The sequence below is a fragment of the Saccopteryx leptura genome, chromosome 10 (assembly GCF_036850995.1).
Source record: "Saccopteryx leptura isolate mSacLep1 chromosome 10, mSacLep1_pri_phased_curated, whole genome shotgun sequence".
Taxonomy (NCBI): Eukaryota; Metazoa; Chordata; class Mammalia; order Chiroptera; family Emballonuridae; genus Saccopteryx; species Saccopteryx leptura.
Window position 1 is genome coordinate 45578989 of NC_089512.1, and position 19961 is coordinate 45598949.

Consider the following 19961-nt stretch of genomic DNA (forward strand, 5'->3'; position numbering starts at 1 on the left):
ATAGTAAATTTATGTAATGATAAGTGAAGTACAATACTCATTGTGGTATGAAATAATGAATAAAAACATCTCACTAACTTAAAGTAAAGGCTGGGTACCAAACCTCTCCCAGCAGTAGCATCTCTTAAACACATTACTCACACTTCTACTCACCTTTCTGAAAAATCAGAGTCTATAAATTCTCTAGCCCGTTTTCTATCACTAAAAAGAAAAAAAAACAAACATAAAAAGAACACATATAAACACTACTTTATTGCATAAATAATTTATTGTAACTTGTCTAATTCCACAATAAATATAACAAAACACAAAAACTAACAAATATAAAAGGTATGTCCATGAAATAAAAACTTAAATTTTATCAAAACATCACAACATAATATATTTTAACATGAGACCAAGAATTCACAACTAGATAACCTAATTTGAAATGAGTTCAATAAATCTTTTATATTTATTTTAATTTTTTTATTTTTTGCAACAGAGACAGAAAGAGGCACAGATAGAAACAAATAGACAAGAAGGGAGAGAGATGAGAAGTATCAAGTCTTCACTGCAGCACCTTACTTGTTCATTGATTGCTTTCTCATATGTGCCTTAACCAGCAGGGCTACGGCAGAGCAAGTGACCCCTTGCTCAAGCCAGTGACCCTGGGCTCAAGCCAGCAACCTTGGGATTCAAGCCAGCAACCTTGGGATTCAAGCCAGCAACCTTTAGGCTAAACCTAGCAACCATGTGGTCATGTCTATGATCCCACGCTCAAGCAAGCGACCCCATGCTCAAGCCACATGAACCTCGCTCAAGCCGGCGACCTTGGGGTTTTGAACCTGGGTCCTCTGCATCCCAGTCCAATGCTCTATCCACTGAGCAACCACCTGGTCAGGCGAGTTCAATAAATCTTTAAGAAGGAAAACACTGTAGGTTTACAAAAAAAAAAAAAAAAGGCACAGAAAAGTTATATCTACTCTGGAATGACTAACTATAAAAACACTGGTAATCATACCACCTCCAATATAAAGTACAGCTGGGGCTGAAATACCCAAACCCTGGTCATCTCCAAAGTACACCAGCACTACTAGCTTAGGCATGGCTTCCAAGTTATACTCTCTCAGGGTTGAGCAGAAATCCAAGGTAACTTTTATATCTTCATGAGGATGTTCATGAGGACTGAATAAAGGTTGTGGAATTACGAGTGATTCTGTCATTTCATCTCATTTAATAATGGAAGAGTATGAACACATATGAAACTTTTCTGTCTCTAATGTATATATGTGTAAGTACAGGAATGTGTATATAGCTTAAAACACTTTCCCAGAATTGTTATTTCATTGATTCATTTAATACCCTCCCCCTTTCTAATGATTCTTAATATTCTTGAAGGAAAAAAATTCTCACTCAAGAAGATTTTTTTGTCTGCTGGTGGGAACTTACAGTTGTAAGTCAAATATAGAACTACCAGCACAACATTTATATAACAATTTAACTTCTAAAGTGACAGAATGGCCCTGGCCGGTTGGCTCAGTGGTAGAGCGTCGGCCTAGCGTGCGGAGGACCAGGGTTCGATTCCCGGCCAGGGCACACAGGAGAAGCGCCCATTTGCTTCTCCACCCCTCCGCCGCGCTTTCCTCTCTGTCTCTCTCTTCCCCTCCCGCAGCCAAGGCTCCATTGGAGCAAAGATGGCCCGGGCGCTGGGGATGGCTCTGTGGCCTCTGCCTCAGGCACTAGAGTGGCTCTGGTCGCAACATGGCGACGCCCAGGATGGGCAGAGCATCGCCCCCTGGTGGGCATGCCGGGTGGATCCTGGTCGGGCGCATGCGGGAGTCTGTCTGACTGTCTCTCCCTGTTTCCAGCTTCAGAAAAATGAAAATAAATAAATAAATAAATAAAATAAAGTGACAGAATGAAGTTCTAATTCATTACTTTTATTATTTCTTTTTCTTCATGGCAAGAGGAGATGTTAGAATGATAAGCAATGGAGAAAGGCAGGGTAAGGGTATTTTACAGGCAAAGATGAAACATGTGAAGGATTGATACAAATAGTGGCAACTAAGTAACATAGAAGAAAAATGAATTTAATTGCCCAATGTATCAAAAGAATAAAAAAAACTGAATGAAAATTTTAATATATTTGGCCTTTTTTCCTAGTTCTTTTTCTGTTTTTTTTAGTTTTTGTTTTTTTTTCCTGAAGTGAGAAGCAGGGAGGCAGAGAGACAAACTCCCACATGTGCCCGACTGGGATCCACCCGGCATGCCCACCAGGGGGTAATGCTCTGCCCATCTGGGCATCCTCTGTTGCAACCAAAACCATTCTAGCGCCTGAGGCAGAGGCCATGTAGCCATCCTCAGCACCCGGGTCAACTGTGCTCCAATGGAGCCTTGGCTGTGGGAGGGGAAGAGAGATAGAGAGAAAGGAGAGGGGGAGGGGTGGAGAAGCAGATGGGCGCTTCTCCTGTGTACCCTGGCCGGGAATCAAACCTGGGACTCCCACACGCTGGGCCAATGCTCTACCGCTGAGCTAGCCGGCCAGGGTCTTCCTTCTCTGGGTTTTTTGTGGGTTTTTTTTGTGACAAAGACAAAGAGAGGGATAGGGACAGACAGACAGGAAGGGAGAGAGATGAGAAGCATCAATTCTTCATTGCAGCACCTTAGTTGTTCATTGATTGCTTTCTCATATGTGCCTTGATGGGGGTGGGGGGGCTGACTACAGAAGACTGAGTGAGCTCTTGCTCGAGCCAGCAACCTTGGTCTCAAGCTGATGAGCCTTGATCAAACCAGATGAGCCTGCACTCAAGCTGGCGACTTCGGGGTTATGAACCTGAGTCCTTCCTCCACATCCCAGTCTGACACTCGATCCACTGTGCCACTGCCTGGTCAGGCCGTCCTCTCTCTCTTTTTTTTTCTTTAACAGGGACAGAGAGAGAGTCAGAGAGAGGGATAAATAGGGACAGACAGACAGAACAGAGAGAGATAAGAAGCATCAATCATCAGTTTTTCGTTGCGACACCTTAGTTGTTCACTGATTGCTTTCTCATATGTGCCTTGACCGCGGGCCTTAAGCAGACCAAGTAACCCCTTGCTCGAGCCAGCGACCTTGGGTCTAAGCTGGTGAACTTTTTGCTCAAGCCAGATGAGCCCGTGCTCAAGCTGGCGACCTCGGGGTCTCGAACGTGGGCCCTCCGCATCCCAGTCCGACGCTCTATCCACTGCGCCACCACCTGGTCAGGCCCTTCTCTGTTTTTTAAGGAAATAAGAATTTATAGGGGAAGTTCTGAGTATAGCCAACATTTAATGCAGCTTTTCTTATGTTTGTTAAAATAATATAAGATATAAAACAAATTAATAACAAATAAAACAGTATGAAATATCATCTTAACTTTTCCCAAGCAGCTAAATGTTATAATTATAAAAAGTAGTTCTCTTTTAGAGTGGAAAAAACTCAGAAGATTCATATACAAGTTATACTGTTTTTCTGTTTTGAAATACTTGCTCCATAAACGGTTTATATCTAAGATAAGAAGTAAAATAAAATAGGCAATTGTAAAGGAAGTACATTAGTTTTTAAGAACTAGACTAACATAAAACAAGAACAGAAGGCAAGATTTTGAGGAAATAAAATGGTAACTTTTAACAGCACTCTTACCCTGGGACCCAGCCAGCAGTTTCTGCTATGTGTGTCTGAGTAACCATTGCTGGTGCAGGGGTATATGGACTCCCAATCAGAACACTTCCCGAACTGGTTAGTCTCTGAGGTGTGCTTATAATCTGTAAAGTTAGGACAAGCAAATTAATATTCATCATTACTAAGAAAAGCACAAAATAATGTTGACTGCTAAACTACATGCAAGGAGGAAATTTTATTGCCTAAAATGCGTTAATACTAATCATCTAAAATACAAGTGATACCTTCGTTTCATTTACATCTCTGGTTCTTTTTTTTTTTTTTTTTTTCTGAAGCTGGAAACGGGGAGAGACAGTCAGACAGACTCCCGCATGCGCCCGAGCGGGATCCACCCCGCATGCCCACCGGGGGCAATGCTCTGCCCCTCCGGGACGTCGCTCTGCCGCGACCAGAGCCACTCTAGTGCCTGGGGGAGAGGCCAAGGAGCCATCCCCAGCGCCCGGGCCATCTTTGCTCCAATGGAGCCTTGGCTGTAGAGGGGAAGAGAGAGACAGAGAGGAAGGGGGGGGGGTGGAGAAGCAAATGGGCGCTTCTCCTATGTGCCCTGGCCGGAAATCGAACCCGGGTCCCCCGCACGCCAGGCCGACGCTCTACTGCTGAGCCAACTGGCTAGGGCCACATCTCTGGTTCTTAAAACACAGTATCCTAGTCACTTATTTTATTTATTTATTTATTTTTTATTTTTTACAGAGATAGTGAGTCAGAGAGAGGGATAGACAAGGACAGACAGGAATGGAGATGAGAAGCATCAATCATTAGTTTTTCATTGCGCATTGCAACACCTTACTTCAGGAGTCCCCAAACTACGGCCCGCGGGCCACATGCGGCCCCCTGAGGCCATTTATCCGGCCCCCACAGCACTTCCGGAAGGGGCACCTCTTTCATTGGTGGTGAGAGGAGCATAGTTCCCATTGAAATACTGGTCAGTTGGTTGATTTAAATTTACTTGTTCTTTATTTTAAATATTGTATTTGTTCCCGTTTTGTTTTTTTTACTTTAAAATAAGATCTGTGCAGTGTGCATAGGAATTTGTTCATAGTTTTTTTTATAGTCTGGCCCTCCAATGGTCTGAGGGACAGTGAACTGGCCCCCTGTGTAAAAAGTTTGGGGACTCCTGCCTTAGTTGTTCATTGATTGCTTTCTCATATGTGCCTTGACCGTGAGCCTTCAGCAGACCGAGTAGCCCCTTGCTGGAGCCAGCGACCTTGGGTTCAAGCTGGTGGGCTTTTGCTCAAACCAGATGAGCCCATGCTCAAGCTGGCGACCTCGGGGTCTCGAACCTGGGTCCTCTGCATCCCAGTCCGACGCTCTATCCACTGCGCCACCACCTGGTCAGGCAAAACACAGTATCCTGAATACTGACATGGGGTCATAATGCATGTTTCAGCAAGTGAAAAGCAATTTAGAAGGAGCAAGGTAGCAACTGACAATGTTTTAAAAATCAGAAAAAATAAAAATCTTTCTTTGAAATTACAGAACCTAATTGCAGTCAAACTTGATTTACTAGAACAGGGGTACAGTAAATCAGATCTTCACAGTTCAAAATATATGCAAAGTGTTATACAATTTGGATTATTATACAAATTCAATATTATCTTTTTTTAAGAGCATTTCCTCATGTCATTAAATATTCTTCAAAAACATATTAGAGACAGTGAGCCTGACCAGGTGGTGGCGCAGTGGATAGAGTGTCAGACTGAAACGCAGAGGACCCAGGTTCAAAACCACGGGGTCACCAGCTTGATTCCGGGCTCATCTGGTTTGAGCAAGGCTCACCAGCTTGAGCCCAAGGTCGCTGGCTCGAGCAAGGAGTCACTAGGTCTGCTGTAGCCTCCCCACCCCTGGTCAAGGTACATATGGGAAAGCAATCAATGAATAACTAAGGTGCCACGACAAAGAATTGATGCTTCTCATTTCTCTTCCTTCTTGTCTGTCCCTATTCGTCCCTCTCTCTGTCTCTGTCTGTTACAAAAAAAAAAAGTGAAACATTCCATCAGGTTAATTTATTTTTCCCTCTTAGGTATAGATATTTATTATTCAATATTATAAACAATGCTGTAATAAACATTTTTGCACAATGATCTTGGCCTTAATTTACACTTCCTGAGGATAGACTCCAGAAAAGAAATTAATGGAACTCAGGATATGGATTAAAAAAAAATAATTCCTTGGTATGTGTTACCAAATTGCTTCCCGAGTCTTATAATTTTGATTGGTAAGTAGAACTTTTATTTTTTAATTTTACCCCAAAATGTTCGTAATTAATACAAAAATAATTTAGTATTTTAGTAACATCTTTAAATTTTTTTTCATCAAAAATAAAATAGCTTGAACAGGCAGTGGCAAAGTGGATAAAGCATTGGCCTGGGATGCTAAGGACCCAGGTTGGAAACGCTGAAGTCAATGACTTGAGTTTGAGCTCATCCTGCTTGAGTGCGGGTTCACCAGCTTGACTGGGGGGTCGCTGACTTGCATGTGGGATCAGACATGACCTCATGGTCGCTGGCTTGAACCCAAAGGTCACTGACTTGAGTCTAAGGTTGCCTGCTTGAGCAAGGGGTCGCCTGCTCTGCTAGAGGCCCCCACTGCCATCAATGCACATATGAAAAAGCAATCAATGAACAACTAAGGTGCTGCAATGAAGAATTGATGCTTCTTCTTCTTTATTTCTTTCTTCTTTTTTTTTTATTAAGGAAGAGGCAGGAAGTAGGGAAGCAGAGACAGACTCCTGCATGTGCCCCAACTGGGATCCACCCAACAAGTCTCCTGGGGAAAGATGCTCTGCCCATCAGGGCCCACTGCTCCACTGCTCAGCAACTGAGCTATTTCAGTGCCTGAGGCAGGCTATGGAGCCATCCTGCGTGCCTAGGGTCAAACTGCTTGAACCATTCAAGCCATGGCTGCGGGAGGGGAAGAGAAGGAGAGAGGAAGACAGAGAGAGAGAGAGAGAGAGAGAGAAGTGGAAGGGGTGGAGAAGCAGATGGTCACCTCTCCTGTGTGCCCTGACCGGAAATTGATCCCGGGACTTCCGCATGCCAGGCCAATGCTCTACCACTAAGCCAACAGGCTAGCACAGAATTGATGCTTCTCTTCTCTCTCCCTTTCTGTCCGTCCCTGTCTCTCTCTCTCTTTCTCTCTTGCGCTAAAATTATAATAAAAATACTAAAATAAAATAAAGGCATGCATGCTCTATTGAATAATTACTGAAACAAGACGGTCCCCTATGTAAATAACTGAAGGAGATGCTAGATACACGGGGGCTCTACTATTATAGAGTTCCAAACTTTTTCATAATACTAATGTTTTGTTTAAGTTCCAGTTAGTAGAGAAAAATATCTATATGTGTGGATGTGTAACTTTTCAATGACAGCTCTTAAAACAAAATGTTCTATTTCTATTGTCTTATGTAGATCAAATCGCTAAATAATTTTTGTCTTCCTGATCAAATAAAACCTGTTTCTGCATCCAGAGGCTAATTTCTCTCTCTCTCTTTTTTTGTGTGTGTGACAGAGACAGAGAGAGGGACAGACAGACAGGAAGGGAGAGAGATGAGAAACATAAATTCTTCGTTACGGCACCTTAGTTGTTCATTGATTGCTTTCTCATATTGCCTTTAAGGGGGTGGGGCTACAGCAGACCAAGTGACCCTTTGCTCAAGCTAGCGAGCTTGGGCTCAAGCTGGTGAGCCTTGGTCAAACCAAACAAGCTCATGCTCAAGCTGGTGACCTAGGGGTTTCGAACCTGGGTCCTCTGCATCCCAGTCCGACGCTCTATCCACTGCGTCATGGCATGATCAGGCCAGGTTCTAATTTTTAAGTTTAGTTTAGTTAACTGCTAACTTGCTTTGTAAAGAACCAAAAGGAAGAATTCATCTGCCTTGCAAGTTTAGTTCAGACTTAATAAAGTCTAGTCAACATTTACTCATTCATTTACTAAATACTTAAGAACTCTAGTTATCGCCTATTTGTGTTTGCCATAATGCTAGAGAAATATTACCAAATGTAAATGCCTAGGAAATAATTTTAATAAGTTAAGTCTGTAGTTTAAAACTAAAAACAAAAGACAATAATGATAGATGTCTGGAGAATTCTGATTCTCTACACCAGTGTTTTTCAACCAGTGTGCTGTGAGACATTGTCAGGTGTGCCATGGGGAAATTAAACATGGGTCCCCAAACTACGGCCCGCGTGCCGGATACGGCCTGCGGAGGCTATTTATCCAGCCAGCCGCCAGCCGCCTCCATCTGAACATAAACATTCCCCTCACAATCCCTCCAGCTATCAGCGACAGGAAGAGTGGAGGCACAGGGAACACTCACTGACCAATCACCTTCTAGTGCTTACAAGCACTGATAAAATGAACAGATTCCGTTTAAAGGTGCAGCTCTGGCAACAACATGTGCCACGTGGCAACCTTGAGATGTTCCCGCTCACTGAGAAACAGCATGATGGCAACACTGCTGCAATGTGCGAGGTGATTGGCAGACATTTGAAAACTCTTAAGAAGATGTTGTCATTTTATTTCTCTTCAGCCTTCACAGAATTCCTTGACTGGGTTAGGGGCCCATACAGCTCAGTATCCGTTGCTGGAAAGGACATGACTTTAAAGGAGCAAAAGGGACCCATACAGCTCAGTATCCATTGCTGGAAAGGACATGACTTTAAAGGAGCAAGAGGAACTCATTGAACTGAAACAAGATCGTGGTTTAAAGCTAAAGTTTGCTGATCTTCCTTTAGACAGTTTTTGGTTATCTGTTGCCAAGGAGTTCCCCATTCTGGCCAACAAAGCTATTTTGACATTGCTCCCGTTTTCAACCACATATCTATGTGAGCTGAGCTTCTCAAGCTTGACTGCGATAAAAACTAAAAACAGCCTGATCAGGCGGTGGCGCAGTGGATAGAGCATTGGACTGGGATGCGGAAGACCCAGGTTCGAGACCCCGAGGTTGCCAGCTTGAGCGCGGGCTCATCTGGTTTGAGCAAAAGCTCACCAGCTTGAGCCCAAGGTCGCTGGCTCAAGCAAGGGGTTACTCGGTCTGCTGAAGGCCCATGGTCAAGGCACATAAGAGAAAGCAATCAATGAACAACTAAGGTGTCACAACGAAAAACTGATGAATGATGCTTCTCATCTCTCTCCGTCCCTGTCTGTCTGTCCCTCTCTCTGTCTCTGAAAAACAAATAAACAAACAAATAAAATAAATAAATAACAAAACAAAAAAAACTAAAAACATAGAGAGACTGAGAACTGTTGAGGAAGAGCTTCGTGTGTGTCTTTCTACCATTCCTGCCAGGATATCCCTTTGTGTTCATCGAAACAGGCCCAAGTTTCACACTAAGTGAGTATAAATACATTTAGAAACTGTATTATTAACTATATGTATAATATGTATTGTGTTAGAGTGTCATTTTGTGTCATTTTGGTAGGTGGTGTGCTCTAGGATTTTGTAAATGTAAAAAATGTGCTGCGGCTCAATAAAGGTTGAAAATCACTGCTCTACACTATGCCAAGAATTATTAAATAGGACACCCAGAAGCTTGACTTGTGAAAAAAACATAAATATTAGACAATGAGTTTAGAGCACCTACCCCTCCATGCAAGCCATCCTACCTGCACACCTCCATTTCCATGCAAGATCTTTTTTTATTTTTTTATTTTACAGAGACAAAGAGTGAGTAAGAGAGAGGAATAGACAGGGACAGACAGACAGGAATGGAGAGAGATGAGAAGCATCAATCATTAGCTTTTTATTGCGCTTTGCAACACCTTAGTTGTTCATTGATTGCTTTCTCATATGTGCCTTGACTGCGGGCCTTCAGCAGACCGAGCAACCCCTTGCTCGAGCCAACGACCTTGGGTTCAAGCTGGTGGGCTTTTGCTCAAACCAGATGAGCTCGCGCTCAAGCTGGCGACCTCGGGGTCTCGAACCTGGGTCCTCTGCATCCCAGGCCGACGCTCTATCCACTGCGCCACCGCCTGGTCAGGCCATGCAAGATCTTTAACCCTTTGAGTAGCATGAACATTCGTACATCCTTGTGCCTCCTGACCATCCAGAGTATGATTGATTTATTTTAAAAATGTGTAAGGCAACATTAAAAAAAGGCAATGTATGTTCTTCTTGTTTTCATAAGTTGGTTATCAAACATAATTTTTAAGTTAATAAAACTGGAACTGGAACTAATTTCATTTTTTGAAAACAACAACAACAAAAAAACCTCACTCCCGGAGGTCAGCGAGCATGAAAAAAAACTCATTACTCCAAGTGTTAAGGGCAGAGAGAGTGTTTGCAGGACTTAGCACAGTGCTCACAGGAAAGGCACAATAAAAATTTACAAAACAGCGACAAGACTCAGCTAAAATGATGGGGGAAAAGTAGCTTCTTTATTCACTGATATTCTAGAAAGGAGTACATAAAATCCAGTAAAAAAAACAGCAACTCTACAATAGCCTGACCAGATGGTGGCACAGTGGATAGAGCATCAACCTGGGACACTGTGGACCCAGGTTTGAAACCCTGAGGTCATGAACACGGAATCATTCAGCACGAGTGTGGGATCACAGACATAACCCCATGGTCACGGGCTTGACCCCAAGGTTGTGGTTTAAGCAAGGGGTCACTGGCTTGACTGGAGCCCACCAGTCAAGGCTCATATAAGAAAGCAACCAATGAACAACTAAGGTGCCACAACTATGAGTTGATGCTTCTCATCTCTCTCCCTTCCTGTCTCTCTGTCACTGTCTGGCTCTCACTTAAAAAAAAAAAAAGAAAATACAATATAAAAGACAGTTTTCACCAATCACTACAGCACACATTCAAATGCCCTCTATCACACTGACCTTGAATGTGACAGTTTAAGAATGAAAATATGAGTATTTTATCAATCTCTGGTCTACTATTTCAAGAGCTGGGGTCTCCAAAAAGCAAATCTAAGTGTTCAAACCTACCCTTGAAACAGATTGCGTTACTTGTGCAGTATTATTACTGTGGCACTCTTTCTCTCTGTTATTAGTAGCCTACAGGCTCGGTTTTACTTGATTTAAAGGACTTTGCAGAAAAAAATAAGAATGAAAGGAAAGGAAAACAGGACACAGGAAAACATGGTTGTCATCACTGAGAATGACTCTGGAAATGAACTGCTGCATTCTAGTTTATTTTTTCTTCCTCAGGGCAGATTGTCAGCTGACATGCTCTTCTGATCTGGCAGCAATTATCAATACTCTGTTCCCTTCTCTTAGCAAAGGGCCTGGTACATATAAGTCCTTAATAAACATTTCCTGAATGAACAAATTGGAGAGATGATAGACCTGAATTGGAAAGACAAGCTAGAAGATCATGTGCGATGCAATGTTTTTTGGGTTTTTTTGGGTTTTTTTTACAGAGACAGAGAGAGTGTCAGAGAGAGGGATAGACAGGGACAGACAGACAGGAACAGAGAGAGATGAGAGGCATCAATCATTAGTTTTTTGTTGCGCATTGCAACACCTTAATTGTTCATTGATTGCTTTCTCATACGTGCCTTGACCACAGGCCTTCAGCAGACCGAGTAATCCCTTGCTCGAGCCAGCGACCTTGGGCTCAAGCTGGTGAGCTTTTGCTCAAACCAGATGAGCCCTCGCTCAAACTGGCGACCTCAGGGTCTCAAACCTGGGTCTTCTGCATTCCAGTCCGACGCTCTACCTACTGTGCCACCACCCGGTCAGGTGCAATGAGTTCTTAAACTAAGACAGACAGTGAGTCTTAAGAAACAAAACCAAAGGAAAGTCAACAGACTGATCAACCACTGAATATGGAAAAACTATTTAGGTGATGATAAGTCAGACATGCTTAATAAAACTGAACCTTAATTTTGAAACCCCAAATTAAAATAAGAGATAATTAAAGGTAATTACATCTAAAATTCAGTTGATCTGATAAGGAAAATGAGTATTTAAATTTCACCTCCAACCCCCCCCCAAAAACAAAGATAACCTTAACCTTAATTTAAATGGAATCATGGGTTCTTTGACAATAGATTACAGTGAGGCAATGAAAATCATATAGCAATTGAACCTCATTCTAGAGATTCTCTGCCCTCAGTCAACATAGCTTATGTACTACCGCCATCTACAGTAAGAAAAGCCAAGGGAGTATCTGTATTCTGAAGGGAAAAACAATCTGTATGATTATAAAGTGTTATATTAAGGGATTTCATTATTTGACAAAATTTTAGTTTTTAATATAAGAAACATGACATTTTAACCATATTAAAATAAAGATAATCATGAGAGTTTCTTATGTACATAAGCAGATACCTTGAAGAAAAGGGCAATTATCCCCAACTAAAACAGTTACTGCTAGTTTCTATAAACACAGGAAACAATTTTTTTCTCAGGGCCTTTTGAAATTTCTGTCTACCATTACGATCTGGCTTCCAAAGAGACATGAAATTTAAATTTGCTGTAAGAAGAAATGTGGGAGGTTTTACTCAAGAATTTCTAACTAAATATTTTTAAAAATCATAAATGAGAAATTAAAGGCAAAGGGACAATGTTCAAAATTCGCAAGCAAAAGAAGAAAGAAGTGGCTCTAACTGAGGTTCTGGAAATCAAAAAGAAAGGATTCTGACCCAAGACTTAAGAAATGCAAAAGCCCCTGAGATTAAGGAGACCAATAAAAATAAAGGCTTTGGGCTGGCAGGTCTTTCCTTCTGGCCTTTTCTTGCTGATTCTGAGGTCTGCAGTAATTGGGTAAGTAGTATACCTGATTACTCATCACTGTCAGAACTGAAGTGTGTAAAGATTTTCACATACACTAGTTCAGTGTTTTTCAGCTACTGGTCTGCGATATAGAGTTAATCACCCTGATGTATGAAAATTTTAGACCCAGTGATCTTAGTGGAATTCATGTATGCTCAGGGTGATTGCCACTTACCAGCCTGCTAATTATTGATGAAAATACTACTAAAGTTGTCTTAGATGTCTTTGGAATTTGTAGGCTCATATAAATAATGTTTTGCATTTACAAGTCACGCAAAACAGACAAAAAGCATTCTGACAAACATGTAGTAATCAATGCATTCTACGCGTGGAGTTTGGAAATCAAGCACCAGCTTGATTATGTTTATGCACTGTTATATGTGGTATGATACTTTGTTGCATGTTTCCTTTTCTGGCTGGCTAGGTCACCGGTCCCCAAGGGTAAAAAGGTTGAAAACCACTACGTTAGTTCAAATTGACAATGGGAAGAGCAATAATGTTTCCAAAAAGAGCAACTGGAACTTGAGCCATAGTAGCGTCCCTAAAATATCAATTTAAGACAGTATCCTAAAACAGAGGAGTACTGTAAGGGCCAAACTCATAAGAGTTCGGGTATGACTGTATAATTTTGGTGTTTATGTAATCATCCCATATCAAAATACGATTTTATTTTTATTTCTTCGAAGGCGGCTGCACAGCCCGCGACTTCCGAGCTGGCTCGGACGATCCGGGCCACGCACAGGCCACGCAGAAGGCGTGGCCGCACCACCGAGAGCGCAGCGAGCATGGACGGACGCAGCTGCCCCCACTCCTCCACGGGGGGAGGGGGCTGCGGGCAAGGGAGGAAGTAACGACAAACCCTTGCGTCCAGGGCTGACTTTCAGTAGATTGCAGCGAGGGAGCTGTTCTGCTACATTCGAAACCCGACCCAGAAGCAGTCAAAATACAGACTTTAAAGTAAGGTGCCTTACTTATCTCATTTGTACTTACTGTAGTGGCTGGTGAAGGGCAAATGCTTAGCAAATGTTTGAAAATATACCCTGAACTACCTTGAAATGAGAACACTTATCTGAGCTTAAGTCTCTAGGAGGTTTGGAGCTAGATTACATTCTTCACATAGTTACAGTAAATTGTGTAAGATATTTGGCTTGGATTCTGGAGATAATTCACAGTCCTCAAGCAATCAGGAAAAATGTCATGTCTAGAATGTCTTAAAATCTTAAAGACTTTCTGGAGCCATTAAGTATATTAAAAATATAAAGATATTTTTGTCTAAATGACTGTGTTTAACAAAGCCCATAGTACTGTATACATTATATGGGCAAATTTTATCATTATTCTATAGATAAGAAAACATAAACACTGACAATGAGGAGTTATTGCTCAAATGTTACATACTTTCTGCTAATGGTGGATGAAGCCAATTAAATTAGGTATTTTAAAGCAGCTGCACTCACTTCATTTATAAATAAGGCTTACACTTCAAGCTCTAACATAATTAATAAAATACCTACTTTCAGAGAAAGTTAAATATTTCCTATTGTTCATCCATTATTTCTACTGTTAAAGATTAAATTGAATTAACATGTTCTTTTCTCCCAAATGTCCTTTAATCAAATAATTTAAGTTAATAGCTCCATATAATTGACTAATGAATAGGTCATGTTCACTTTATATGATAATATAATTTAGGGTGGTAAAGATTATTTTATTTTTTGGTAAAGATTATTTCATAGAAGAAAAAAGGGAAGAAAACATAACATAAGACTTCAGATCAATTTAACCAATTAGAAACAAGAAAAGCTTCATATAGGGAGCAAAAACCTTACCACATATCCAAAATCCAGATTCAAATGTGTGAAAATTAAAAAACAAAAAAAGGCCCTGGCTGGTTGGCTCAGCGGTAGAGCGTCGGCCTGGCGTGCGGGGGACCCGGGTTCGATTCCCGGCCAGGGCACACAGGAGAAGCGCCCATTTGCTTCTCCACCTCCCCCCCCACCACCACCTTCCTCTCTGTCTCTCTCTTCCCCTCCTGCAGCCAAGGCTCCATTGGAGCAAAGATGGCCCGGGCGCTAGAGTGGCTCTGGTCGCAATAGAGCGACGCCCCGGAAGGGCAGAGCATCGCCCCCTGGTGGGCAGAGCATCGCCCCTGGTGGGCGTGCTGGGTGGATCCTGGTCGGGCGCATGCGGGAGTCTGTCTGACTGTCTCTCCCCATTTCCAGCTTCACAAAAATACAAAAAAAAAAAAGTACAATGGCTTTCATTTTCTCAAGACTTATTCAGTTACATTCAGATAAAAACAAAATTTAAAGAAGTGACCAACACAAAAAATTAACTGGAATATCTGACCATCTTTAGTACAATTATCCTTTATATTAGTCTTATCAAAGCAAAGTTTCAAATTCTAAGATTTGATGATTTTCTTACCATTTGGGGTCCAACATTCACATTAATTGGTTCTAGGGTTTTTGGTAAAATCTTTGTTGGTGAGTTGGTGCTGGAAACTGGAAATGCAACAAAAGATATATTACCTGAAATGATATCAAAACATGGGGTTAATGTTCTGCAATATCAAGGCAACCTTCTAATCTCACAGTCCTAATCCCAGTTTTGTTTAAGTCATTTATAATTATAAGTAAATTATGAATAAGAAGATTTACTGAAAAGTCATACCAATGATTACTTCATTGTAGTGAATGCAATTAGTTCTGAATAGGAAATCTATAAAACAAATAGTTCAGTCTGACAATTAACTATTGAATAATTAGCTGGTTGAGAAATACAGTTAGATCTTTATTACACATCACAGAACAAAAAAAAGTATTATGTATATCATGAAGTAAAATATCTATTAGAATTTCTTTACAGTATAAGTAAAAAATATTTATACTAAAAATTAACACGTTTTCAAAATACTGAGTTGGTAGTTTAAGGTTTTATTACAACAGAGAAAATAAATGATGCTACCTAGGTGAATGATGTTGAAATTTGTGGGATTTCAATGTACAGTGTTTTCAAGTGATTTCAACACTTTAAATTTTTGTGTGTGTGTGTGACAGAGACAGAGGGACAGATGGACAGACAGACAGGAAAGGAGAGAGATGAGAGGCATCAACTCTTCATTGCAGCACCTTAGTTGTTCATTGATTGCTTTCTCATATGTGCCTTGACCAGGGGGCCACAGCAGACCTAGAGACCCTTTGCTCAAGCTGGCGACCTTGGGATTTTGTCCTGGGTCGTCCATGTCCCCGTCCGACATCTAACCACTGAGCCACTGCCTGGTCAGGCAACACTTTAAATTTTAAATTAAGGTATCAAAGTATCTCCCCCCAAAAAAAGCCAACCAATAATCTTCTGAACCACCCTGTCAACCAGGCAAACTTCAGTTTATCAGGGCTCTCTTAGAAGGTTAAACAGGGTAATCTGATACCTGTATAAGAAAGGAGATCACCCAGGAAGTATGTGAAAGGAAGTCAAGACTGAAACTGGGGGGGGGGGGGGGGGCGGCGGGGAGACACACAACATTTAAGAGCAGGATAACGGCCCTGGTCAGTTGGTTCAGTGGTAGAGCGTTGGCCGCGTGTGTGGATGTCCCAGGTTCGATTCTTGGTCAGGGCACACAGTAGAAGTGCCCATCTGCTTCTCTACCCCATTCCTCCCCCCATCTACCCTCTTGGCAGCCATGGCTCGATTGGAGCGAGTTGGCTCCAGGGCACTGAGGATAGCTCCATGGCCTCCACCTCAGGCACCAAGAAGAGCTTGGTTGCTGAGCAACAGAGCAATACCCCAAATGGGCAAAGCATCGCCCCTAGTGGGCCTGCTGGGTGGATGCCGATGGGGCGCATGTGGGAGTCTGTCTCTGCCTCCCCTCCTCTCACTGAATTAAAAAAAAAAAAAAGAGCAGGATAACAAAGACACCTCCCTTCTGAGTCTTCTTCCTCAGGGAACCCCCCTTCTTTAGTTCTCAAAACTTGCCCATACTCCTTAATCCCCTTCTCTTACCTAATTCTCAGCAGATACTCTGATCTCCTGCAGTAAGGATATCAGACCATTGGGCTAAATTATACTTCTTCCTCAAACTGTGAACTTCATCCTCACATATTTTTACTTATTTCTGAGTGAAAACTCTCATATAAATTACCCTTTTCCCCCTGGCCAGTTGGCTCAGTGGTAGAGCGTCGGCCTGGTGTGCAGGAGTCCTGGGTTCGATTCCCAGCCAGGGCACATAGGAGAAGCGCCCATCTGCTTCTCCACCCCTACCCCTCTCCTTCCTCTCCGTCTCTCTCTTCCCCTCCCGCAGCCAAGGCTCCACTGGAGCAAAGTTGGCCCGGGCACTAAGGATGGCTCTGTGGCCTCTGCTTCAGGCACTAGAATGGCTCTGGTTGCAACAGAGCAATGCCCCAGATGGGCAGAGCATCTCCCCCTGGTGGGCATGCCGGGTGGATCCCAGTCGGGTGCATGTGGGAGTCTGTCTGACTGCCTCCCTGTTTCCAACTTCAGAAAAATACAAAAAAAAAAAATTACCCTTTTCATGTCTGCTATCCACTTTCTGCCTCCTCAAGGATCTCAGTCATCAATTATGTACTGTACTTTGTCCCCTGAGTTTTCAACTATACCATTAACTCTTCCGTTCAGTTTCTCTCTGTCCATTTGTTATGTATCATTTTCCCTCAATATCTACATTTTAAAGTCACATTCTTTATCTTTCTCATGCTCACTTAATAAAGCCTACTACCCAAATCTGCTTCTCTTTCACACTCTCAGTCTTGGAATACAACTGAGCATTGACCAATGTCCACCCAGTGACCCAATCCAGAAATAGTCAACCCCATCCTCAACCAAATGACCACCCATATCCTAATTGTTATCTCTTTTTCCTGGTTTCTTTAGGTCGCAGGTACTTCTTTAATTGGGAACTTTATCAAAGTTGGTTTGACTGCAGTTACCATGGTTCACAACCGTGGCTGTGCAGTGAAATTATCTGGGAAGCAATAATAAAGACCAATGCCTGTATCCTACCCCCAGGGCTGCTGATATAATTAATATGGAGTCAACTGGAGCACCAGACTGTTAAAAGTTCTCCAAATGGTTCCAGTGTGCACCCAGGGAGGGCGAGGCACTGCTGCTCTAACCAGGTAGCCATAGCTTTCCTAGCCCCTCCACACATCTACAGCAAACCATTCTTTTAACTGTACTGGATGCGCCCCTTAAACTTAAGGCCTTCCAATGCCTTTCAGATTCCTCAACACGACACAAAGCTCCCGTTTGGAGCTCTCTGCCCTGCCTCCCCTCTCAGCCTCGTCTACAGGTCCTCCAGCCACAGCACCTCACACTTCCATCAGGAAATACTCTGCAGTTCCAGGAAGGCCGAGTTCTACCACCCCTGTTGGGAAGTCTCTCTCTGCTGGGACAAGTCCTACCTCCCAACATTTCAAAACGGGATTTCATGCCATTTTCTGAGTTATCACCACGTGCCAGACTCTGCTCTAGAGTCTTCCCATATATACATCATCTCATTAATACTTAGGACAACAGTATGAAATACATTATTACTGACTTCATTTGACACATGAAGAAACTGAGATAGAGGTCAAATGGTTTGTCTGAGGTCTCCTAGCTAATGAGAGCCATGCACCTGCCTCTCTGGCCTGTGCTCTATTGTCGCCTCCTCCTTAAAGCTGTCCCTGGCTTCTGGGGTCTCTGTCCTGGATGCCCTTCTTCTGACTTTACATAAAACCTATTATCATTTACCAGTAGCTATTCTAAAAGTAGGCTATGTCTCTTAGCTTTGTATCTGAACACCTGGTTTAGTCCCTGGTATAAAATCGGCACACAAAGCTATAAAAACTGATTAGCATAGATTGGAGCTATTTTTTCTTAATCTGGATGCCATACTTTCTGTAAAGTAGCTTACACTGTATCTTTTCTTACTTTTTAACAGGTATCATAATTTACACTATGTCTGAAATAAATTTAAATACCAGGTCCTTTGTTTAGTGTTTTTAAAACATGACTGAACAATCAGTATTATGAAATAAAGTTTCCTTACTGTATAACTGTGCAACTAACTTCTTAAAATAACATATTAGTTGCTAAAGATTAAGGTTTTTACCAAAACTCCCTAACTATGGTTATTCACTAGTGTAAGAATCCACCAAACTGGAGCATAATAATCTCTGATTCTAGGGGAGGAATAGCTAAGTAATTGTTAGACACATGCCACAAACTCAGTCCCAGGCAGAAGAACATACCACAAATCCATGTGAGGAAGGACACAGCCCTGAAAAACACTGGCTCACAGATGGATTTTTTTTTTTTAAACTTTATTTATTTATTCATTTTAGAGGAGAGAGAGAAAGAAAGAGAGAGAGAGAGAGAGAGAGAGAGAGAGAAGGGAGGAGCAGGAAGCATCAACTCCCATATGTGCCTTGACCAGGCAAGCCCAGGGTTTTGAACCAGCGACCTCAGCGTTCCAGGTCGAAGCTTTATCCACTGCGCCACCACAGGTCAGGCCAGATGGATTTAAAAACTGACCTAGCCCTGGCTAAGTAGCTCAGTTGGTTACAGTGTCCTCCCCATACATCAAGGTTGTGGGTTCAATCCCCAGTCAGGGTTCATACAAGACTCAATCAATGAAGGCTTACAGGGGTCTCAAACTCAACTCAGCATGTGGGCCGCAGAGCAAGATCACAGCCATTCGGCGGGCCGCACTAGGTCTACAAAAGGCAACTGTTACGCAACACTTTTCTCACTGCAGTTGAAAACAAAAAAAAATCAGTACAACAAGCACAATCGTACATGCAGTTTACTCAGTGTCACAAAACGACCAGAAACTGTAGTTCGCATCACAACTGCTGTTAACTAAGCTAATATCTAGCTAGGATGCTAGAGAAATGAAAAATACAAGTAGGCCCCTAGGCTTACTTAATTTTATCCAAATTATTTGAACTTCGTGGATTAGTCTGTGGGCCGCACAAAATTGTTCGGCGGGCCGCATGTGGCCCGCGGGCCGCGAGTTTGAGACCCCTGGTGTAAAGAGTGACAAATATATAAGGTGACGGAAAGTTATTTGACTTTGGGTGATGGTATACAACATAATCAACAGTTCAAATGCTATAGAAATGTTCACCTGTAACCTATGTACTCTTACTGATAAATGCCACCCTGTTAAAGTTGGTTTTCTGAATAAAATTTAAAAATTAAAAAACAAAACACTACATAAATACATAAGTTTATACATGTGTAAAATGTTGGGCAAGATAACAAATTTAATAGAGGTTAGCTCTGGTAAATGCTGTAAAGAAATGTTTTACTTTGTTTTAATACTTTTTTAATTATTGAAAATAACATTTTATGAACATGCATGCACTTGTTTTAGAATTTAAAAAGCTATTGCCATTCTCAAGAAAAATGAGAGAATGAAAGACAGAACCAGCTACAGCTGATGAAATATGAAGGTCTATAAATAAGGTATCTGCATTTAATTAATAAAAATAAAATGTTTTAGAAGCAATTAAAGGGGTTCCACTAGAATTTCAATAGCTGTAAT

At 42.0% G+C, this 19961-nt stretch overlaps 1 protein-coding gene across 13 annotated transcripts in view; it reads right to left on the reverse strand.

Moving 5' to 3' along the window:
* The window catches only part of TFDP2 (transcription factor Dp-2), a 191264-nt gene that overhangs the window by 44730 nt on the left and 126573 nt on the right, over positions 1-19961 (reverse strand). For 12 of the 13 annotated variants that reach the window (XM_066350493.1, XM_066350497.1, XM_066350489.1 and 9 more), the window contains 3 exons: positions 14840-14943; positions 3641-3762; positions 154-201 (listed from right to left, as the gene is read on the reverse strand). In XM_066350493.1, the coding sequence (XP_066206590.1) occupies positions 154-201; positions 3641-3762; positions 14840-14842 (173 nt within the window). In that variant the 5' untranslated portion in view covers positions 14843-14943. Of the gene's footprint in view, positions 1-153; positions 202-3640; positions 3763-14839; positions 14944-19961 lie in introns of those variants that run through there. The other variant, XM_066350487.1, reaches the window with a different exon arrangement.